The sequence below is a fragment of the Colobus angolensis genome, unplaced genomic scaffold (genome assembly GCF_000951035.1).
Source record: "Colobus angolensis palliatus isolate OR3802 unplaced genomic scaffold, Cang.pa_1.0 Scaffold46, whole genome shotgun sequence".
Taxonomy (NCBI): Eukaryota; Metazoa; Chordata; class Mammalia; order Primates; family Cercopithecidae; genus Colobus; species Colobus angolensis.
In genome coordinates, this window is record NW_012118043.1 from 8,419,148 (window position 1) to 8,443,447 (window position 24,300).

General features: G+C 47.5%; 1 protein-coding gene across 2 annotated transcripts in view; it reads right to left on the reverse strand.

The window, feature by feature from the left end:
* Nucleotides 1-8,240: 8,240 nt before the first annotated feature.
* MRAS (muscle RAS oncogene homolog) overlaps nt 8,241-24,300 on the reverse strand; it is a 56,608-nt gene continuing 40,548 nt past the window's right edge. For both annotated transcript variants that reach the window (XM_011958140.1, XM_011958139.1), the window contains 4 exons: nt 16,255-16,408; nt 15,172-15,271; nt 13,127-13,206; nt 8,241-11,583 (listed from right to left, as the gene is read on the reverse strand). In XM_011958140.1, the coding sequence (XP_011813530.1) occupies nt 11,484-11,583; nt 13,127-13,206; nt 15,172-15,271; nt 16,255-16,373 (399 nt within the window). In that variant the 5' untranslated portion in view covers nt 16,374-16,408 and the 3' untranslated portion in view covers nt 8,241-11,483. The remainder of the gene's footprint in view (nt 11,584-13,126; nt 13,207-15,171; nt 15,272-16,254; nt 16,409-24,300) is intronic.

Here is a 24,300-nt window from a genome sequence, read left to right on the forward strand (position 1 = left end):
AGAGCTTGGACAAGTTACCGAAGGTCATCAGCTAGCAGCATTGCTGGGCCAGACCTAGGCAGCCTGTGTTCTTACTGCACTCCACACATCCTCTGCACCAATAACACCAGAAATCTCAGCAATGCCAGCCACAAAGAAGGAACAAAAAGTTTGGATGGTTTGGAGGAGGAGGGGTGGTGGGGAAGAACTGTTATATTAACAAGAAAGTCAGTGGTAGTGCCTTGCATCACACGGTCCATTTCCAGCAGCCTCAGCCACCAGGCTAACTCCAAGGGAGCAGGGCCAAGGTCAGGGCCGAGGGGGCTCCTGGCTGTGGGTGCTCTCCTGGGCTGCAGTCCAGAGGACCCCAGACTACACAGGAGGCCTCCTGGGTCTCATTCACTGGGCTAACTGCTGGGTTGTCCTGGCCTCGACTTCTCAGATGGAGCTGGGAAAGGCAGCTGGAGGAACAGAACTGGAGGTGGTGTCCAAGGCCACAGCTCAGGCTGCCCCTGGAGGAGGCCCAGAGCAGACACTCTGGAAAATGACTGTCACTGAAGTTCAAAATGCTGCTGTTGAGTCATGCAGAGGAAGTTGATCTGCATTCAGCTCACTTGGAAGAAGGCAGGGATGTGGGAGATGCATTGAAAGATTTTCCTCAAACAAAGTTAAAATTAAAAAGGGGCGGGGCAGCTAGCTGGGACTAGCTCAGTCCTCAGTGTGGCGGGGTTGCTGGTGAATGGAGCATGGGCTTCCAAGTCAGAATTCGGTGCACATGCAGGCTCAGTCACTTCTGGCTGTCCCTGGACCTCAGTTTCCCTTTCTGTAAAACAAGTATCACATCACCTACCTCACAGGGAAGCCATTAGGTAATATGCAGAAATAGCAGGGTGCCTGGTTTACAGTAAGTACTCAACAAAACGTTAGCTGATAACTAGTTATTGTTGTGCATTTATTTACTGTATGCCAAGTCCTCTGTTGAATGTGTAATGTGGGTTACCTAATTCAGGGTTCTTGAAGTGTGGTCCCAGGCTAGTACCATCACATCAACTGGAAACTTGTAAGAAATGCAATTTCTCAGGCCCCAGACCTGCTAAATCATAAAAGCCTATGTTTTAACTCCCAGGTAATTATGATGATGATGATTGCTAGGTTGAGAACCATCAGCTAATTTATAGTTCTTAGTACCATTATTATAGAACAAGGTGAAAATTTTATTCTTACCACTAAGGTGACCAATGGTCCTGGTTTGCCGGGGACTGTCCTGGATTTAGCAGTGAATGACCAATGTTTCAGGAAACTCCTCAGTCCTCAGCAAACTGAAGGTTTTGGCCATCCTATTAAGAGCTGAAACCAAATTTCATTCTAGGAAGAGATTATGGGATTATGGCTAAAGAAAGCAAATGAGGTTTAGAGAATCTAAAGGGATGGGTGTTTAGCCCATTGGGTGGCTGGTGCTGGCGAAGACAGGTTGGTAGAGGGTCTGGCATGGGGTGAAGGCCAATTGAGAGGCCCTGACGGCAGAGGGACCATCCCCGGGACCCCCAAGTCCCCCAGCAGAACTCAGGAATGGTTATTTTTTCAAGGGACAGGGTATTGCTAGGTTGTCCAAGCTGGTCTCAAACTCCTGGGTTCAAGCAGTCCTCCTGCCTCAGCCTCCCTAGTAGCCGGGATTAAAGGTGCAAGCCACTGCACCTGGCTAGGAATGTTCATTGAGAGTGAGTTTTCTTTGTAGAAACTGAACGTCAGACTGAAATGGACAGAAGTGGAGGTCCCTGTGAGAACCTGACTTTCAAGAACTGTGTGAAGTCTTCAGTGGGCCTTGGGATGGCCACAAACCATAGGCTTGGGAATGGAGAAGGATAGTTTGAGCCAACCTTATTTAGGTTTTAAGGCATGGAGGCCCCTGCTGAGATCTGTAATACTTATTATTCATTTGATAAATGTTCAGTATTAACTTTGTATCACCAGGCCCTTCCCTAGGTCATAGATGTAAAAATGGAAGAGATGTGGACAAATGAGATATCACAGTAGACTGTGACCAGAAAACCAACAAATCAAGCCAGGCTCTGATGGGTCCCACTTTAATGAAAACCTAAGAATCCACTATGATCAAGTGTCCATTTACACATCAAGGGCTGGGAAACTGATCCTTTATAGGAGTGGCTTTATAGACAGTGGCTATTCCAGGCAGCTGTTTTTTTGATTAACCCATGATCACTGAAAGGCGTGGCATTCAGGAAATGAGATTAAAATGCAGCCCAGCTAGTGGTCTCAGCTCTGGCTGCACAGCAGAATCACCTGGGAAGCCTTAAAGTCTTGATGTCCGGGCCCCAACCTAGACCAATGGCACCAGACTCTTTGAAGGAGTGGTCCGGGCAGCAGAATTATTTTCCAGGCTCCCTGAGTGATTCTGTTATACAGTCTGAGTTGCGAACCACTGGTCTAGATGGTTACAAATTCAAATTCGAGTCAATGGCATTTGCTTTCAAGTGCTTTTCTGACATCCCTCCCGTCTCTCCTCTGCTCCCATTGCCCAGCTAGGCTCCCATCCTAGCGATGGGTTTCCAAGTAGTCCTGGAGCTGCCACAGCACCCTGAATTTTCTCTGCTCTTCGCTGGTTTTGTCCCAGGGTGTTGAGGGCCAGAGAGGCAGGGGGTGTTAACCACAGCAAGGGCAGAGAAGAGGGAGTCATGTGGGTTACACATTTAGTCATGCTGGGGAACTGGGAGGAGAAGGGCAGCCCAGCCGCCTCCCCTCCCTCAGGATGTCATGGGAGCAAGCTCAGAGATGTGTCTACCAAGTGAACCATTTAGAGCTGCTTAGAAGTTGTGGAGTGGATGGATCTTCGCTCCTTTCATTTCCTCTTTCCACTCTCTAGGGCTGTGAAACTACCAGAAGGGCCTGAAGTCAAAAAAAGAAGGTTCAAGAGGCTGGTTCATGTTAATGCTGGGTGACACTCAACAGTACAGTGAGAATCTGCTAAAACATGATTGTCTCCCCAGAAGAATATATATATATACACGGAATTTTGCATATGATTTCAGGGGTGTCAGCCATCCCACCTGTAACCCCATGGAGCCAAGGTTAACAACCCCTGTATGAGGTACCTGGGTCCTGTCAGAGGCATTTGAACCAGAGCAATTCCATCTTGAATAGCGGCTGGGTAAAATGAGGCTGAGACCTACTGGGCTGCATTCCCAGACGGTTAAGGCATTCTAAGTAAAAATGGCTTAGAACGTTTCCAAATTTATGACAGGCACCAAATCAGACATCCGGGAACCTCAGAGTCTCCCCAGAAGAATATATATATATACACGGAATTTTGCATATGATTTCAGGGGTGTCAGCCATCCCACGTGTAACCCCATGGAGCCAAGGTTAACAACCCCTGTATGAGGTACCTGGGTCCTGTCAGAGGCATTTGAACCAGAGCAATTCCATCTTGAATAGCGGCTGGGTAAAATAAGGGTAAGACCTACTTTCCCAGATGGTTAAGGCATTCTAAGTCACAGGATGAGATAGGAGGTCGGCACAAGACATAGGTCATAAAGACTTTGCTGATCAAACAGGTTGCAATAAAGAAGCTGGCTAAAACCACGATGGCCTTACAAGAGTGACCTCTGGTCGCCCTCACTGCTGCACTCCCACCAGCGCCATGACAGTTTACAAATGCCATGGCAATGTCAGGAGGTTACCCTATGTGGTCTAAAAAGGAAAGGCATGAATAATCTGCCCCTTGTTCATCATATAATCAAGCCATAACCATAAAAATGGGCAACCAGCAGCCCTCGCAGCTGCTCTGCCTATGGAGTAGCCACTCTTTTATTCCTTTACTCTCTTATTTAACTAGCCTTCACTTTACTCTATGGACTTGCCCTGAATTCTTTCTTGTGCAAGATCCAAGAACCCTCTTTTGGAGTCTGGATCGGAACCCCTTTCCAATAACAGTTCCAGACCTTGAGGGGTCCTCATGAATCAGATGAAGGAAGGAAGAAGTACCCAGACAACTTTGCCCAGACAGCCAGCAGCTGTCTTGTAGGTAAGAACAAGCCCAGCCGCAATTTACCTTCCTGTGGTAAGAACTTTTATTTTTACCTAAATTTATCTAATTAAGTGGTTCTCAAACTTTAAGGTGCAACAGAGTCTCCCGGGAAGGTTGTTCAACACAGATTGCTGTACCTCACCTCAGAATTTCTGATTCATTAGGTCTGGGGTGGGACCAGATAACTTGCATTTCTAGCAAACTCCCCGGATACAGAAGCTGCTGGTCTGAGGGTCACATTTTGAGAGCCACTTATCCAGTGATTTCACCTCTGCTCATTAGCCCAGGCGCAGGGCTGATGACAGACTAGGAAGCTGGATTTGAGTCAGAGCTAATGGTTTAGCACATAATTGCCAGGATGTACATTCCACTGAAAGCATCTGTCAGTTCCTCGCTTGGTATAAACCCAGCTTTCCTTTTTTATATTTAAATTTCCATATTAGCATGGTAATGAGCTATTTGGGATGACGTGGAAACCCAGCAGCTATGCTAAGTGAAAATCCAGCTTGCACAGAATAGCGCACCTTTCCGAGTGCTTAGGGACTCAGAGTCCCTAAGAGTTCTCGGCAGTTAGATTTTTTCTTGTTCTTTACATTTACCATAGTGTGCACATTTTAACCAAAATGCAAGTGTTGGAGAAGCACACTGGGAGCCCACTTGCCTCTGTGTGAAAACTTCCCATAATTAAGGGAAGCTGACCGTGGGCGAGCACTTGGAGCTCACTGCCTCCTCCTCGCTGGGCAGACTCTTGCAGCTGTTAAAGGCAGAGGAGTGAACTTTTTAGTCATCAAATGAATGCAGATGAAGCTTCCTCTGGTTGGATGAAGCTGAACCGGATCCTGAGGAACAGTGAGTCCAGGGCTGGATTTCATTTCGATGCCAGGCCTGATGGTCTGGGCCAGTGGCTACTCAGTTTTCATTGTGCCCGCAACTCTCCTGGGATCTTGTTAAGATGCAGATCCTGACTCAGCAGGTTGGGACAGGGCCCAAAAGTCTGCATTTCCAGAAAGCTCCTGGGTGATGACAATGCTGACATCTGTGACACCTGGGAACTTCGGTTCACAGCCTCTTTAGAAGTGTGCGGAGATGAAAGTGGACTTTAAAATAGTCCTGGTATGGACCTGGGAATCTGGGATCCTTGAGAACGGGAAACCTTCAGTCTTCAAAAGTGATGGAAGTAGTGGGCCCAAAATGTGGCTAAAATCTTCATCTGGTCAATGAACACCCTCTTCATCTACTGAGTACAAGGATTATGAGGGACCAAGATTTATGGGAGCTCCTCCAGGTCAGAGCATTCCTCTTAATGCACAGATCCCCACAGCTCATCATCCTCCTGAGGCTGGGAACCCCTGTGTGGCACAGGTTTTAATGTTCTCTGCAGTCTTGATGTGGGGCTCAGGGTTCAGTGTGTGCTGCCTGAATGAATGGACATGTTCGACCATCCTTTTTTTGTGGCTAATAAACATCAGCCCGTTACTAAGTGTTCAGTGGCATAGCCCACTCTGACACATCTTAAAAATTAGATGGAGGAGCCACCGGGGTGTGAGGTTTGAGCAGAGCAGAGACATAATTTGACTTCCATTTTACCAAAAATTTTCTGGCTGCTGTGTTGAGAATGAACTGCAAAAAGACAAGAATGAAATAGGCATGAAAGATGGCAGCTCAGGGTATAATGTTAGCAGTGGAAGTGACAAGAAATGGGCAGATTCTGGATATATTTTGGAGTCAACAGAGATTTGTTGAGTGTGAGATGCAGGAGAAAGAGAGGAACGAAGGATAACTCCAAGGTTTTTGGCCCGAGTAACTGGAAGCATGGAGTTGCCATGAGCTGAGCTGGGGAAGGCTACATGTGATGCAGGTATGGGAGGGTAAAAATCAGGAATTCCGTTTTGGACTTGTTAACTTTGAGACTGGGTACCTGACACATCCAAGTGAGATATCAATTTGGCAGCTGGATATATGAGTGGGACTTGTGAGAGTTTCAAGTTGGAGAGGTACAACTGGAAGCCCACAGCAGATAAAGGCATCTAAGCCTCAAGACTGGATGAATTCATCAAGAAAGTGAGTGTAGGTAGAGAAGACGACCAAGGGCTAAGCTCTGGGGTGTTCCAAAGTTAACAGATTAGGTGGAAGATAAGGACTAAGAAGGAAGTGACCAGTGAAGGAGAAAAACTAAAAGATGGCAGCATCCTAGAAGCCAATGGAAGTCTCATGAGGAAGAGCGAGTGTTCAACTGTGTTACTGCTGCAGGGAGCTCAGGCATGAAAAGGCTGAGAACCAGTCTTTGAATTTAGCCAAATGGAGGCCACTGGTGACTTTGAGAATGGTGGTGGTGATGTAGTGGCAGGTGAAAGCTCACCTGGAGCAGTTTAAAGAGAAAGAAATGAGAGGAATGCATGACAGTGAACATAGATTGCTTTTAAGATGGTTTCTTGCTGGGCTGGGTGCGATGGCTCACGCCTATAATCCCAGCACTTTGGGAGGCAGAGGTGGGTGGATCATTTGAGGTCAGGAGTTCGAGACCAGCCTGGCCAACATGGTGAAACCCCGCATCTTTACTAAAAATACAAAAATTAGCTGGGTGTGGTGGCGTATGCGTGTAGTCCCAGCTACTTGGGAGGCTGAGGCAGGAGAATCGCTTGAACCTGGGAGATGGAGGTTGCAGTGAGCTGAGATCATCACACTGCACTCCAGCCTGGGCGACAGAGCAAGACTCTGTCTCAAAAAAAAAAAAAAAGGGATGGTTTCTTACAAAAGAGAGCAGAGAATCAAGTGGTATCTGGCTGAAGAAGTGGGTCAAAAGAAGGTTTTTTTTTCTTTAAGATGAGAAAGATCCAGTAGAGGGGAAAATTGGTGTTACAGAGGAGGGGTGAGGGGTCAGGATAATGCCTGGTATGTGCTAGTGCTCGAGGAAGCGGCTTGGCTTCAGCTAGGAGCATGGAGGGTTCATCACTAACAACTAAGAAGGCAGAGCAGGTGGGTGCAGATGCTGCAGAGTGGGCAGAGGGGGTGAAAGAAGTCTGTGGAAATTCTGTTCAGCTGTTTTCAACCTTCTCAGTGATGGAAGAAGTATCAACTGAGAGTGAGGGAGATTTGACACACACAGAGAAGGCAATGTGAAGATGGAGAAGTAAAAGATATGGAGATGCTGGCCTCCAAAACTGGAGTGATGGAGCCACATGCCAAGGAATTTTAGCAGCTACCAGAAACTGGGAGAGGTAAGGAGTGAAGGCCCTCCTGGCACCTTCATTTCAGGGCAGTGATACTGAGTTTTGATTTCTGGTCTCCAGAACTGTGAGAGAATACATTTCTCTTTTAAGCCACTAAGTTTGTGGTAATTTGTTACAATAGCCACATGAAACTAATATAGAACTAGAGGAGAAAGAACTGACTTACCAGTTCCTAACACCCACTGCCTTGTTACTACCATATACCCAGCACCCAGCCCAGCGCCTAGCATACAGTAGTGCCCAATAAATATTTGTGGAAAGAACGAATGGGCAGGAAGACAGGCCTGAGTGGTCCACTACATTGCCTCTCCCCCCAGTCTGCAGTCTAGCCTTCTCTGCCTCCAGCCCAGAGGGTTTACTGTTTCAGCTAGAGTTGCCCATAAGGGCTACCCAGAGAGGGTTTTGGCTTGTATTCCCTGGAAAACGGAGCCTGAGAGGTTCAAGTTGGTCAAGTACCCACCGTATTTAATCAACAAAGAAGTGAAATCACATTGTGCCAAAGACTGGTAACCCCAAGGATGGGGGAAGAGGGCAGTTTCCATGAAAATGAATGTCAGGCAGATAATCCAATAGGTGTCCTGGACAAAGAGCACCGTTTCTGGGCTCCTCACCACAGTCCTACGTTAGCTTTAGTCCTCCAGCTACTTCGAGGTGCACATTATTGTCCCATTCACAGGCAGGGCAGCTCAAGACTAAGGCAGGTCATTTGCCCAAAGGCACACAAAGGTCGGTAGCAGGGCTAAAATCCAGATCTGCCCAGCATCAAGAGGCAGTGCCTCTAAATGCTGTGCTAGCCTGCCTTCATCCTTCGGCTCTGCGCGGGAAGGAGACACCCCATGGCCACCAGTGGGCTCCTCCTTACTTTAGATCTGGTTAGGACCAAGGTCACGCTCTGTAAGAGGTGGATGTTCTGGGCAAAACACCAACAACTCACAATGTTCTCAGCAAAACTTCAGGAATATTGGAGTAAAAGGAAATAAGACAGGTACGTGTTTCTCTTCTTTATTAATCAGTCGAGATATATAAAGACTTAATAGAAAGTTACATAAAAGGCTCAAACATCATTGAGATCTTCAGGCATCACTCTCGTTTCACGACAATGGCCACCTGTTAAGACTATGAAACAGAAGCTGGGCACTCACGGGCGCACGATAATTCAAGTATCTTTCATTCCAAGTAAACTCGACATGGAATTTCAAACACGACGGGCTACCAATGGAGGGAACCTGTCTGTGGCTCCAGATTTGCTGTAACGTCTGAGGGGCCTTTGGGTTACAGTTGCCACGTTAGTGGGTCATGTCTCCTGGCAAAGCGAGACAGGCCCCAGGAGGCCAGCCAGGCATTCTCCACAGCAAGTGTCATGAGAAGGAGGTGGGAAAAGTCCTAAGAGAAGCCATCCAGGTGTCCCCTGTGTGGCAAACTGCACGGGTAGTAAGTGGCCATAGCCCGAGTGGAGAGGATGGCTAGGATTATCTCTGGAAAAAAAAGCAGCCCTCTAAAGAGGGTGTCAAATAGTGGAGGAAATCTGAGAGCACACAATGGCAAAAGCATGGGGTGAGGACATTTCAGGAAGGCTGTGCTCCAGGAGATGTGAGAGTAGCACTATTCTCCAGAAGACCAATGGGAACATGAGGATGTCAAACAGCCACAAGTCCCAGTTGGCTCCTTGGTCATGGTGTGGCGTGGCCAACCAGGTTTCCCAGTCTGACCCTGGTAGATGATGACGGAGAAGATGATGGAGGGATGCCACAGGGCACACTCTACACTCTACTCTGGCCTATCTGGAAGCTACCTGTCATGAGGGCCCACTTCTACAAATGGGGCATTATTTACTCACTTCACTTATGGGGAAATGAGTTCATGGGAGATGAACGCTTACCAGAGGCTCAACAGCAGACGCTACAGAAGACCAACCCTTAACTAGTCTCTCTCAGGCACTATGGAGTTCAACTGTGAGCCAAGAGCAGGATGGATGAACAGATGCACTGTCCCTTCTGTCCCAACCATGTGGTTGAAATGCCTGTCTTCTCACCTTTATGGCCAAGGTCTCTCTTCTATGTCAGCTGATCTGCTTCCAGTGAGACTACCCCACTCTGCCGTCGAGGAGTTGCAGCCCCATGGTGGGTATGGGTTATGCTCGTAGTGGTTGGTGCCCAGCAGGAGTTTTCTGGCCGTGGACACCGCCCTGTGTGCAGGGCTTCTTCTCCTACTCCGCCATGCTCTTGGTTCTGAGCATCTCCATCCTCACTTCTTCCTGCCTGCCTTTCCTCTGCCTCACCTCCAGTTTGCAGCTGCCATCAAACTACACACATACCTGCTGCAGATGCCACTTAGGGAAGCATAAGGATTGGGAAGAGCTTTGTCCTTTTAGTGTTTAAAATACCTCTTAACATTATAGGATCTAAGGAAACTCTGAAGTGCCTCATCTGGAATGTTCTCTCTTATCCTTCCTTTTAGGAACAGAAAAAGGGGTAATTTAGTAGAAGTTTGATTTCCAACAAACAGAAGTCTCAACTACCACCTTTTGTAGCAGAATCACTCTCCAGCTGGGCCCCTCAGTGCTGGTGATCTTGCCGAGGTAGGAACACAGCGCATTTTCAGAACCCAGGTGTCCTGGCATCCAGTTGGGTGCTCATTTTCCTTGGGTTTCTTTCTCCAGAGTGGCCAGGCCACCTGCTGAGGATATTCTAGTTTGCATAGTGACCTGAGTTGTAACATCTAGAAAATAAGGTCACCAGCTGTGCTACCTTATATTCTGACCTTTTCTTTGGTGCACCGTTGTTCCTGTTGTTGCTCCACTCCCACCCCAGCTGGAAAAACTCCAGTCTTTGGCTCACACCAGCAGCACCTGACGGGGGTGGGGGTGGGGGTGAGCATCATCAGGGAGCTGGGGAGACTGCCCCCTTGTGGAAGGTGTATGAGAGCCACACATTAGCCCAGCCTTCCTTACTTGTCAGATCATATGATAGTCAAGATTCAACAGGTCAATAAAAATTGCCAAAAAGGCAACCAGTACTACTTTTACAAATACTGGAAGGGGTCTGCTCATTGACTGGGTTTACAGAAGTGGTAGTCAGTTAACTCCAAGGGAAGATGGCTTCAGGTGTTGGTGCTGTTTTAGTGATAACAGTATTGAATCGTTCTTGGTTAAGATCCAGCATGAATTGGAGTCTTCTGCATGGTGTCCACATTAGGTTACTTTGACGTGTCAGTGTGTTCATATCAGAGAGGCACCAAGCAGCACAGCCAATGTGAAAAAGCCGCAAGAGACAGATCTGAGAAACCCAGAGCCTCCTCAGACCGCTGGGGGAGGGCAGAGAACTTAACCCATACTGTCTGAAAAACAAATGGACACGTTTGCAAAGCCAATCAGCTTACTTTAGTTTATACATTTCCAGGATAATGAAAACCCCTTTTAGAACTGACATGCTCATGACAGCCACTCCCTTCAGCAAAATACAATCTGTTTTCTAATATTTGCATCCCCAACCATAGGAAAACCCTCTGGGTAAATACCTCTCTCTTCTCTCATTTCTAGGCCATGAGTAGGGTCTCTTTCCCTCCCAGGTTTGACCCATGGCCTGAGGCTTCCAGCTACAGTTCCCATTCACTTCTGTCCTCTCAGTCACTCTACTTTCAGATTGAGCTGAGTTTTGGCACTGATGAGAAAACTCAGTTAAAAAACAACAGTATTCCAGATATGTTACCAGAGAGGTCTGCTGAACACTTGAAACTTCACCAGGCAGTGAGCCCAGACCCCTTTAATAAAATAACAATCACTAAAATAATTTAAAAATCTATAAAAGACATCCAAGCTCAGACACTGTGGATGGGGGGTAAGGGGAAGAAGCTTGTTCATGGCTTGTTTTGTACTCTGTATGTGGATAAACACTTCCACATCAAACCAACACTATGTAGTTACAATAAACAACACACCTACCGAGAGAGGGGCAGGAACCGGGTTGAATCAACACATGGGGAGGCCAGGGGCACTGGGATGCTGCTTCTGCTTACAGGCGGCTTCCTTGTCTCTTGTGAGAGGTGGGAAAGCCCGTGCCCTCTGGGCAAAGCCAGACCCTGTCTGCTCCCTGCCCACCCACCCTTCTCCCTTCCTGTACCAGGTCCTTGGGCCAAGGGTTGTGGTTAGAAATGGTTTCAGTGCAGTTAGGTGGGGAGGGGCCCCAAGGGATGGCCAGGCCACAGTCACTGTGCCCAGGGCCTCAGGCCTGTCACAAGATCACACATTGCAGTTTGTGGGTGCCTGTGGCCCGGTCTCCCCGCCATTTGGTTTTCTTCTTCTTCTTCTGGCTTTTTTCCGGAATCTGTTGCCTTTTGAAACAATGAAGGACAGAAAGACAAAGTCAGAATGGGCTTTGCTTCTCCTCTGCCCCTCTCCTCCCTAGCCCCAGATCTGAGGCAGAGGAGGCCTGTTGTGGCAGGGTTAGTGGGTGAGGGGATGGGGATGCCATGCCTCACCCAGTGATTGTCCTGGCCACTGGAGTAGGGCCTGGCAGGATAGCTTCTCCTGAGGCAATGAAACAGGGAGACAGGGGAGGGGATAACCTAAATCGCCCTACTGATGGGAATGACTGACATTATGTTGTGGCTACATTTACATAAATCACAAGCTATATCACGATTTGTCTTATAGGGTGCTGGTTTCTATTTCTGTGTTTCATAGTTTAAATAAAATGATGGGTCAACTAAGCATAAAAGCCATTTCATGTTTTCTGTTAACTTTTCCTATGTCTAAAACCTGACCTTGGCACTATTGGTTCACAACCAAGACATCACCATAGGCTACCTGATGGCAGCACGTCCTAATTGGAGGCAAAATGCCTAAGATAAAATAGTTTCTTTTGTAAAGATGGCATTTCACTATGCTGCCCAGGCTGGTCTTGAACTCCTAGCCTCAAGAAATCCTCTTTCCTCCACTTCCACCTTTGCCTCTGAGTGCTGGGATTACAGAAATGAGCCACCACACCTGGATGAGAAAATCATCTTGAGAGTGCAAAACTGCCAGCAAGAACATAAAGTGAAGACTGTAATATTTCCTCATTATGCTGGGGAATAATGAGAAGATGAGCTTTTTAAGCATGTTGGGGGATGTGTGTATAGTGGGGGTTAGAGCCCCGGGGCTGATCTCACAGCTCACCAGCAGCCCTTGAAGGCGCCAGCATACAGGCCACAAACTCAACGCACAATGTCTGAGACCCACTGGTTAGGCTGCTGTGCATGTTGAAGATTTGGGAAATGGGATAGATCGGTGACAGGAGATGCAGCCAGGAGGCTGTTTTAGTCATGAGTGCACGAGGTGATTAAGATCTGGACCCTGACCATGCAAAGGAATATACAAGAAACTTTCATTACGATTGCTGACAATACTTGGAGATTGACAGCTGGTGGAGTCAGGAAAGGAGATACGTGTGCAATGCCTCTGAAATTTGAACCTTGGAATCAGAATATTGGTTGTTCGGGGGAAATATCAAAGGGTGCTCTGATATCAGGACATGGAAGAGGAGAGACCTAGTTTGTACGGTGTCGAAAGCTTTGGCGTGAGGAGAACACTGAAGCCAGGCTGGAGGGAGCTGCCTTCCAGGGAGCCTGAGCCACTGCCTCAGACAGGAAGGCATTTCCACTTAGCACGTGCAGCAGACTTCACCCACAAACCCGTTAGCAGCTGTGGGGAGGGCAGAGGTGGGTGGAAAGAGCAAAAGAAAGAAACGGTAGGAGGGACAAGAAATCCAACATAGGCCCAGAATTCTACAGCCTCATGGCCTCAGAAGAGGAGCTGCTTCCTCAAGCTCCCAGCTGCCTCCAGGAGCCAACCCATGCTGTGGAGGCCTGTTTCTAGGGAGGGGGCAGTGCTCACCTAATTACTCTCACGAGGTCATGGAAGGCTTTGTCGACATTGAGAGGTGGGTCCTTGGCACTGGTTTCTATGTACGGAATCTGGAAGGCAAAGCTCAACTTGGTCAAAGCGGCACAGAGATCCTCAAAGCCCTGTTCTACCCCCTTAAAAATGCTCAGAGGTTCTGAGGAACCCAGGTGCTTTCAAAACACGCCACAGAAGCCCCAGCCCCCAACAGCCTCAGGCATCATTTGGGGCTTCTCACTCTTTCAGGTTGGAAAGTGTTACTAATGGCTTTTCCAATTCCCTCTTGTTCTCTAGGCACAGAGATATTTAATAGCTCCCTAAAAATAGAATAAAGTGATCTTTTTACATACTTGAAGATGAAAGACTGTTTCATTTATTAAACTAAAATACATTCTGATTCTACCCATTTTTCTTTCTGAGGTCTGTTTCTCCACCTTGGGATGACTCTGCCCCTCTTTCTGGGCCCCTCCAGAGTGGACGCTGGTAGAAAAGGCTGAGGAGAGACTGGGCCATGACCAGGACTCTGGGCCCGGGTGACCCTGGCCCATCTGTGCTGGCCCCCACCCTGGCCCAGCTCTTGTTTGGTCTGTATCTATGAGCCTGGGAGCTCAACCATGTTTACACAAGGTTTTTGTCTGCATGTTCAATGCTGAGAAATCATCACCCAGCCGAAAGGGTGCAGACAGTAGGAGATGTGACCGTGGTGGCCCCACAGAGCAGGTTTCCAGGGCCAGAACTGCACAAAGCCTCGGGCTGGCAGAGGGAGGAGAACAAAGACTCTATGAGGTCAGGACACACTCCTGAGCGCTCACCTTCTCCTACAGCAGGGACCCCGCCAAGGCAGGAAGTGTTCGTTCCCCAAAGACGGGGAGCAGGGTGGGGAACACACAGGCCTCGCTTGATGAGACAGATGGAAGTAAGCTGAGTGTGATTAGACTGAATAACTTGGTTATTTTTCATAAGTTTTTTCTGATTACAAAATTAATGCCTTTCATTATAATATGCTGGAAAAAGAAAAGCACAGTGAAGAAAAGGAAAATAACACTTCAAATGCATGGAGGAGGGCGACAGGGTAAGCTGTTGTTTTAGAGGAGTAGATTGTAAATCATTGCTCAGAACACAAACCAGTCAATATCTTCCCATCCATCATCATCACGTGAGGTCAGATGTGCACACTTCTGCTGTAGCCAACAGACACACAAAGGGCAGAGCACAAAAGGCAGAGCTTAAGCCTTTGAAATATTCATTGGACAAATATTTGAGCCTCTGATAACACTAAATGGAAACTGCTCTTCATTGTGGGCTGTTTGGCTTTCCAGGTCTCACTATCCCTGACCTCATTTAGTCCTCACATTAACCCTCTGAGGTAAGCAAGTATCTCCATTCTGCAGCTCAGGAGACTGAGCTCAGAGTGCCGCACTTGCTCAAGGTCAACAGCGGCCAGCAGAGAATCAGGGTTTGAACCAGGCACACTTTCCACTTTCTCCTGGCCCTGGTAAGGGGTGCTGAGGTCTGCTTTGGAGCCTCTTCCAGGCTGGACACCAAATCCGGCCAAGGCAAGTGCCCCTGATAAGTGGCCAGTAGAGTCCTATGGGGCCCTTGTGAGTCAGGACAACATGCTTCCCTGCACACACCCAGGGGAGGCAGGAAGGCACTGCAGCTTGAGCTGGGACCTACCTGGAGCCCCTTCACATCCTGTACTCCTGCCGGCTCAGTAATGGCCCAGGCTCCAGGGCCTCAGACCACTGCCACCTGTGGTCCCACCCCATCGCTCAGAAGTCCCTGAGCTGTATGATCCCGCCCAGGTTCCAGACACCTTCTACTTTCTTTCTAGGGGACCTGCCTCTACCACTGAAGAAACACTGATGTGCATTACCTGGATTCCTGGAATTGCAGGATTTCAGTAGCAACAAGACTTAAACTGAGGGGAGTCCTTCAATAAACAATAGTTTCATTTCCAAAGACCAGGACTGCAGGGGTGACCAGGCAACAGCTTTTACACATCTCCTGGCCCCCTCTACACACACGCACACACCTACATTGTGTTTGGTCGCCATTTCTTTTCCTTGCTCCCTGGTGATTTTCCTTAAGTGCATCAAATCGACCTTGTTGGCCACGAGGATCATCGGGAATGACTCCCTGGGAAATAAAGGAATAGCAGCTCTGTGAGGTTTCCACCACACTCACACCTAGTTAAGGTGGCACAGCCACATCTCAGGCATAGCACAGTCAGCCTACAGCACCTCCCCAGTCAGCCTGGACTGCAGTCCCTTCCCTCCTCCTTTCCAGAGAGAGGTTAGGGTTAGGGGAAAGGGCCTGGGGGCTGCTGGCTGTCTTGGCTTGAAGCCTCAGGTCCACTGCAAGGCCAATGGTGAGGCCTCAAGGGGCTGCTGGTCAGGGGCTGGCTCCCCAGACCTGGTTCCCATCTCTTGGGTCACTCAGATGTACCAACCACACAGCCAGCTGCACAATTAGGATGGCTCCCAGCAGAGGGCATCAAGAGGCATGGTCACCGTAAAGATTCTTATTGACATGGGCAAAATTTTGTCCAAAACTGAATGAAATGACAATCTTACCGCATCTTTGGTAGCATTGGGTATTTCCATTTTAAAAAATTATAATTTGACAGGTGAAAAATGGTATTTTACTATCTTCCTTATATTTCTTTGATTAGCAAGAAAGTTGAGTATCTTCCCACATCTGAGCCATTTTTGTTTTTTCTTTTCCAATTCATGTATTCAGAGTAAAACCCACATTCATCTGTGGGAGCTTTATGTGTATGTATGTGTGGCCCTTTACCTGGTAAACTGATTAACACTTTCTCTTTGGAATACATGTTAGCTAGATTTTTTTCTGTCTTTAATGGAATTCACTCAAGTATTGTTCTTTTCCTATTAGTTTGTGCTTTTATTTTCATTACATAGCCTCTTTGAGACTCAACAAGACCAAATGAGTATAAGCCAAATTTCAAATTATTTAATTACTCCACATAAGGTTTAAAAAATCCAAGCCTTTAATTAGGGGCGCGCGCGCCCGAAAGAGAGAAGAGCGCGAAAGCGAGCACGCCCTAGGAGGCAGGCGCAGGCCTCTTCCCGGTACTCTCACCTGTGTTTAATGCTCACCTGTCTTTGACGCGCAGGATGAGCTGGTGGAAACGGTCCACGTGCTCGAAGCTGGCCTTGTCGGTGACGGAGTAGACGATGAGGAAGCCATCTCCCGTGCGCATGTACTGCTCCCGCATGGCGCTGAATTCCTCCTGCCCGGCTGTGTCCAGAACTGGGGTGGGATCAGGCCACTCAGGGGCTGTCCTCATCCACCCTGCAGCCCCCACAGCCTGCAGACTCCCACACTGCTGCTGCTGTCCCTACCATGGCTCAGTCCAAGCTGTCCCACGAGAGGCTGCACAAGCTCTTTCTCTGGGGCTGCTCGAAGGGTCCCAGCTGAAGCCCCCCCCAACCCCCGACCTTAAAGCCTGCTTCAGGGTGAGGCTCTGACTTATTGTGGACCCACCAAACCCTTCTCCTCCAATTTCACCCCATGTGCTTACTGGGCCTCAGTTCTCTGATCTACAGAGGCGCCTCATGAAGTCAGTGATGAACTATATCATTATGTGCTACATAATCCCTCTGGCCAGATCTGGGCTTGGATCCCTGCTGCAAGGCCTATAAACTGTGACTCTTTGGGAGGTTGCCTGACTCTCTGAGCCTCCCCTTTCCTCTTCTGTAGATGAAAACAGTGCCTCTACCTTGTTCGCCCTAGGGCAGGAGAGCTTATTTATGGACATGCCTCGGGGAACGCCCTGAAGAGGCCATCTGGGCAGGAAGGGCTTCTCAGCCCTCAAGGGGACAGATACCAGGGAGACCCTGGGGGAGGAGTGGCCCCTCACAGCCAGGGCATTTCCTCCCAGGCTGGGACTGGAAGCTCTTCCTCCTAACCCATCCATCCCCTCAACTACTCCTGCCCAAATGCTCTCGCTCCTCGCCCTCACCTTCCTCCAGCCTCCTTCCTGCGGAGGGAAAGTCTCATCCCTCTGCTCACAGCCACAGCTCAGTAGGCAGGGTGGGGTTCCTTTTAGCAGTGCAGGCCTGACCCCTTCCTGCCCTCTGGGAGAATGAAGTCTGAATCTGCAGCATCCTCCAAGCACCTGCTCATGGCTTAGCCTCCCCTGCATCTTCCCAGTCCCCCTACTGTCTGACCAGATCCACTTTCCCCTCTCCCGGGAGGCAGGGGAGCAGGTGGTTACAGATTTTGGAGCCAGCCCACTGGGCAGAGTCTGGCTCCTCATGCCTGGGTGTGACCCCAGGCAAGCTACCCCCTCTGTGCCACCATTTCCTAAAATGGGGATGGTCAAGGTAGTTTTCAGTTAATATATGTAATGCCCTCTGTGCAGTGCCTGGCACAAAAGCCCTATAGGAGGGTCTGCTGTGAGCTTGCCATCCTCACCGGGGTCTTCTCTCCCGCTCTGGCTACCCTTGCAGCCCAGGACGCTTTTCTCCAACTCCCCCTTCCCTCCCCTTCTCCATTGGCTTTGGTGAGGGGACTCTGACTTGGCTGCTGCTGGAGCTCCAGGACTGACGCCAGCCCCATGCCAATGCCTCCGGGAACACTTCTGGCCGCCCATGTAGTTGTCCCCAGCAGGACTGTTAGCTCCCAGGGGTAATGGCAGGTCTGTGCCAGTCACCTGTCTACTCAAGGCCTAGCCAAAAAGTAGCCCCGAATAGTACCTGAATGAAAAATAAATGTGAAGTCTGTCCAATCTTGTTCATTCATTTAAGGAATGTCTGAGTGCCTGCTGGGTGGCAGGAAGTGTTCTAGGCCCTATGGACAGAAGGCGAATGAGAACAAATCCTTGCTTTTATGGGACTCACCATCTAGTAGTGAGACAGATCAACAAATGAATGGCTGTTATTTTAGTGGAGATAGATACACAGTGTGAAGAATGATATAGTTGGCTGAGGGTCACTGGCAGAAGTTGGTGTCATTTTGGATAGGGAAGGAGGACCACTATCAGAAGGTGACATTTGAACAGTGACTAAATGAGGGGCCGGAGGGAGCCACCTGGCCTAGCGGAAGAGCACTCCAGGCAGAGGAAACACAACAAATTCGAAGGCTCAAAGTGGAGGTGTGCAAGGGAAAGAAGGGGAGTGAAGGGCGTATGAAGGATGGAGAGGAGGTGGGGGCAGACGGTGGGGCCTGCCACACTGTGTAAGGTTTGCTTGGTTCTAAGCAAGACAGGGGCCACTGGAGAGTTTGCACAAAAGAATGGCATACTCTGGCCAGGTGCGGTTGGCTCACTGCAACCTCCGCCTCCCGGGTTCAAGTGACTCTCCCGCCTCAGCCTCCCAAGTAGCTGGGATTACAGGCACCCACCACCATGCCCAGCTAATTTTTTGTATTTTTAGTAGAGATGGGGTTTCCTCATGTTGGCCAGGACCAGTAGATCCTTACAGCTCTGGTATCCTAGAACTATTTCATCTGGATGTGAAATGAAGAGGTCAGAAGACAGGACCTACAGCCAAGGACCGAGCAGTTTCCCCAGTATTTCCCAGGAGGGAGCAGGAAGATCACACCTTCAACTGGAGGGACTGTAGCCTTTTTTTCTTAGGAAAAAAAAAAGAATTTCACTCAGAACTGCAATTAATAAAAGAGATGGAAACAGTATGCATTTGGCTGAAGTGTGGATGGAAAGGCCTGAATTGAAAAGCAGAAGATGGCTGGGCTCGGTGGCTCACACCTGTAATCCCAGCACTTTGGGAGGCCAAGGCGAGTGGATTACCTGAGGTCAGGAGTTGAAGACCAGCCTAGCCAACATGGTGAAACCCCATCTCTACTAAAAATACAAAAAATTAGCTGGGCGTGGTGGCGGGCGCCTGTAATCCCAGCTACTCAGGAGGCTGAGGCAGGAGAGTTGGTTGAACCTGGGAGGCAGAGGTTGCAGTGAGCCAAGATCGCATCATTGCACTCCAGCCTAGGTGACAAGAACGAAACTCTCTAAATAAATAAATAAATAAATAAAAGAAAAGCAGAAGACATTAAGGCAATATCGTAATTCATATATTTACAGATTTTGAAGGTATATATTATCTAAACAAAAACTAGAGATCTAGGATATTTTAAAATATGTTCAAATTAAAAAAAATTAATAGGGAGTTGAAAATCAAAATGGGCCCTATGGAAAGGAAAAATAGTCATCTCAGACATTGAAGATCTTAGAAATTATATCACGCAGGCTTTCTGAAAGAATTCTTACAAAGTAAAAAATAAATCCATGAAAAAGATGAGTGATACTACAAAGTGGTAAGAGAAGAAAACAGCAAAACATAAGAGTTAAGTTTAAGGCCAGTGCAGTAAGTTCAAGCCTATAATCCCAGAACTTTGAGAGGCTGAGGTAGGAGAATAGTCTGAGGCCGGGAGTTTGAGACCAGCCTGGGCAATATAGTGAGACCCCATCTCTACACATTTTTAAAAGAACAGGTAAGTTTAACTAAATGTTGTTGCATAATTTGAAGAGAATAGATGATAATGTGGAACTAAAATCTATGATGATCCAATATGTAAGGGTAGGAGCCAGGAAAAAAGTAAGTACTAAAGTCCTTGCCTTATTTGTCAAGAGGCTAATGATCCTGATTACATCTAGATGCTGACAGAAAAATATGAGTATACATACACATACATATATAGCATAACCACTAGAAGAACAGAAGTAAAACCTCAAACTTCCTAAGCAACAGAGGAAAAACAGGACAAAGTAAGTGAAACCAATCCAATGAAAGGCAAAAATAAACTTAACAAAAATAATCAAATACAATAAAAAGTAGGCATGAAATAAGATAGCTGAAATAAATCTATGATTCACCACAATAAATGCAAATGGATTAAATTCACCTATTAAAAGCAGATACTAAATACAAAATCCATTTGCCTGCTTTCTTACAAAGACACATGTAAAGCAAAATGACAGAAAGGATGAAAAATGGAAGGATAAAAAGACAATGCCAGTCACATGGTAACCAAAGTAAAAGAAGTGCATCTACAAATCGGAAAGGTACAAGCATCAAGAAGTGCCACAGTCATCAATCATAAGCATCTAGGCATGTTGCTTAAATATATATGTGGACAAAAAACCGGATTTTTAAAAACAGCAGGAATTGACAAATTCCATAATCATTATGAGAGACTTGAAGAGGCTTCTCTTAAATATAGAACAAATGATCTCCAGAAGCAATGTCCTATCATTAAATAACAAAATTGAGGTACTTGGCTGGGCAAGGTAGCTCATCCCTGTAATCCCAGCACTTTGGGAGGATAAAGTGGAGGATAGCTTGAACCCAAGAGTTTGAGGTTTCAGTGAGCTACATTCTTGCCACAGAACTGCAGCCTCTGGGGCAGAATGAGAACCTGTTTCTAAAAACAAAACAAAATTTAAGCTTATTCTGAGAGACAGAGAGAACAAACTTTACACTCAAATAGTAAACAAACTTTTTTTATTTTTTTATTTTATTTTATTATTTAAAAAATTTTTTTGAGATGGAGTCTTGCTCTGTCGCCAGACTGGAGTGCTGTGGTGCAATCTTGGCTCATTGCAACCTCTGCCTGCCAGGTTCCAGCAATTCTCCTGCCTCAGCCTCCCGAGTAGCTAGGATTACAGGCATGTGCCACTACGCTCGCTAATTTTCGTATTTACTTTAGTAGAGATGGAGTTCCACCATGTTGGCCAGGATGGTCTCGAACTCCTGACCTTGTGATCCACCTGCCTCGGCCTCCCAAAGTGCTGGGATTACAGGCGTGAGCCACTGTGCCCTGCCGTGAAGCATTTTAAAACACACATCAAATTTGGATATATATTAGGTCATAAATAAAAATTTCAACAAATTCCAAAAGGCAGAAATCCTATAGGCTAAGTTTTGTCCTTTATCTGAAATGCTTGGGACCAGAGGTGTTTCGGATTTTTTATTTTTAGAAGATTCTGGAATATTTGCATATACATAATGAGATCTCTTGGGGATGGGACCTAAGTCTAAATACAAGATTCATTTATATTTATACACATAGACTGAAAATAATTTCATACAATATGTCCAAGAATTTTGTGTATAAAACAAAGTTCATGTTAAGTACTTATATGTGCACTATTCACTGTGGCATCACATAAGTGCTCAAAAAGTTTCAGATTTTGAATCATTTCAGATTTCAGATTTTTGGACTGCAGATGCTCAACCTGTACTGTAACAGGATCAGAAATGAACAGAAACAAGAGTATAAGAGAATCTAGCCACCTGAAAATGTTAAAAGCCATACTCCTCTATAACTCTCTAGTTAAAAAGCAGAAATCACAGTTTAGAATTCAAGGACAATCAACAGTAATAAAACCTCCGATTTAAGGCCAAAGTGGTACTTAGAGAGGAAAATTATAGCTTTAAATGCATTTCAGAAACTAAAACTGAAAATTACCTAAACACTTAAATCAAGAGGCTAGAAAAGGAAAAATAAACAAAATAAGAGAGAAGGAAAAAGGTATCAATAAAAGTAAAAATTGCCAGAGTAGGAGGAGGGGAAAGTAGCTGATATCTAAAAATCAAAAGCATATTGTTTCAAAGGACCAATTTTAAAAAACTCAACTTTTAGCAATTCTTATCAGAGAAAAAAAGACAAGCATTTGGAATGAGAAAAGGCCTCTGACTATGGATACAGCTATATATTTAATTATGGAGAAAAACATACACAGTTTGATAATAATAAATTTCCAATTCTCAACGAAATGGATGGTTCAAGAAATATAAATGATCAAAATTGGCTCCAGAAAACATATAAAACCTGAATACACTAATAATTGCAGATGAAACAGAAGGGACAAAATCTACCCCAGGAATGGTATGAAGCTATCCATTGGTCTGGGAGGGCTAGCAGGGAAGAGGGGTATGTGGCTGAGCTGGGCCTGCTCCCAAGTAGCACTAGCCCACCCCTTGTCTAGCCCACCCCTCCACACACATACACCTGCACTTGCCTGGCCACAGGCCCCTTGTCAGCAGTTCTGACTCCAAGGCTTCCTGGGGGAGGGTGAAGATAATGGGCAGCTGCACTTTTAAGAAATTATGATCCTGCCTGCATTCCACATGCCTGATGTCATGAAGGTAGGAGGACTCCAGAGACAGAAAGTATTAGTCACTGTGGGAGAAGAGGTATGCTGCCAATGTGCGTGTGCGTGTGCGTTTGTGAGAGACAGACAGACAGACAGACAGAGACAGAGAGGCAGCCAGACCGGGGGAGGAGGAAGGAGAAAGATAAATGGAGAGACAGGGTCAGTGTTGTGCACAACTGTCTGCGATGCTCCAATCCTCCCACTTGAGGATCAAGGGATCAAGGGGCCCAGCAGCTTTGCAAAGGAGGATTTAACTGGAGACCCTGGAACTGCTGGGAGTTTAGGGACTTCAGATGCCAAGGCAAGCCCCACACGCTGGCAAGGCATGCAGTCCCAGGCAGGAGGGCAGCCAGCATGGAGGGGCACCAGCCTGGGGCCCTGATGTAATGGTCAAGACTTTCTCCTCCTCCCTCTCACCTCTCCCCCTTTTCTCTGCTTCTCCTCCTCCCTTCTCCCCTTCCTGCTCCCTCCTGGGAAATGCTAGGGAAACTGCCCACGCCTGGGATTACAGGCGTGAGCCACCTTCTCTCTCCCTCCTCCACCCAGGCTTCCAGAGGGAGAAAAGTCACAGCATGAGCTCTAGGGGCTCCGACAGTGGCCCACAGCCCAGGGTACAGTCAAGATCTTTGGCTAAAAGTGGTCCCACCCACTGTGCTCCTGCTGGCAGCCAGCACTGTGCCAAAGGCTTTATACACACCCGCTCTCTCAGTCCTCTTCACAGCCTTGGAAGGAACACATTACCATCCTCCTAGTATAGATGGGGACACTGAGGTCCAGGAGTTAAAGGAACCCACTAAAGGCCACACACCAGGAAGAAAGGTGTTCCTATTTCCCTAAGGCCCAAGCGTCCCAGCCTGTCCAGTCATTTTTCTTCAACCAGAACCACCACTGTCTGGCCATCCTAGAACCGGCTGGGCTGTATCTCCATTCCAAGCCTTTGCCCAAGCCATGACCTCCATCTAGAATGCCCTTTCCCCTCCTCTCCACTGGCCGTCCCAGCCGCCCACCAGCTGGGATGCAGTCCATCTCCCCTCCTCCTCACAAGAGCGCCCAGCCTCTGACCTCCATCTTTGAACCCTTCCTGTTGCATGTGTCATTTATTCCTCCAAGTTTGGGCCTCTGGGCCTGGCTCAGCTCCTCACCATGGGATAGAGTCCCAAAATGTAGGAGCCTGGCTTTCATTTCCCTAGGCCCACAAAAGCTTCGGCACCCAAGGAAGGCTCAAAAAGTACTTGCAGAACGACTAGACGAATCATCTGCACTCTACAGGAAATGCCATCACTGGGTTAAAACAGCCCACTCCAGTTTTAGGGGAAATCACTAAAAACTGACTTTTAAACTGTTATGATACACGGCAGGGAGCGGTGGCTCACACCTGTAATCCCAGCACTTTGGGAGGCCGAGGCGGGTGGATCATGAGGTCAGGAGTTTGAGACTAGCCTGGACAACAAGGTGGAACCCCTTCTCTACTAAAAACATAAAAATGAGCCGGGCATGGTGGCAAGTGCCTGTAATCCCAGCACCTCAGGAGGCTGAGGCAGGAGAATCACTTGAACCTGGGAGGGGGAGGTTGCAGTGAGCCAAGATCGCGCCACTGCACTCCAGCCTGGGCAACAAGAGTGAAACTCTGTCTCACAAAAACAAAAACAAAAACTTTTATGACACCCCTTCAGGGTGAAATAAGGGTCATGGAATATCAAGCAATAGAGAAAACAATTTCTAGAGATAATATGCCTCCAAGGGCCATACTTAAAGTTTTCTTTTTTCTTTTCTTTTTCTTTTTTTTTAGACAGAGTCTCATTCCATCACCCAGGTTGGAGTGCAGTGGTACAATCTCAGCTCACTGCAATCTCTGCCTCCTGGGTTCAAGTGATTCTTGTTCCTCAGCCTCCCAAGTAGCTGGAATTACAGATGCATGTCCCCCCTCCCCGCTAATGTTTGTATTTTTAGTAAAGATGGGGTTCTGCCATGTTGGCCAGGCTGGTCTTGAACTCCTGGCCTCAAGTGATCCGCCTGCCTTGGCCTCCCA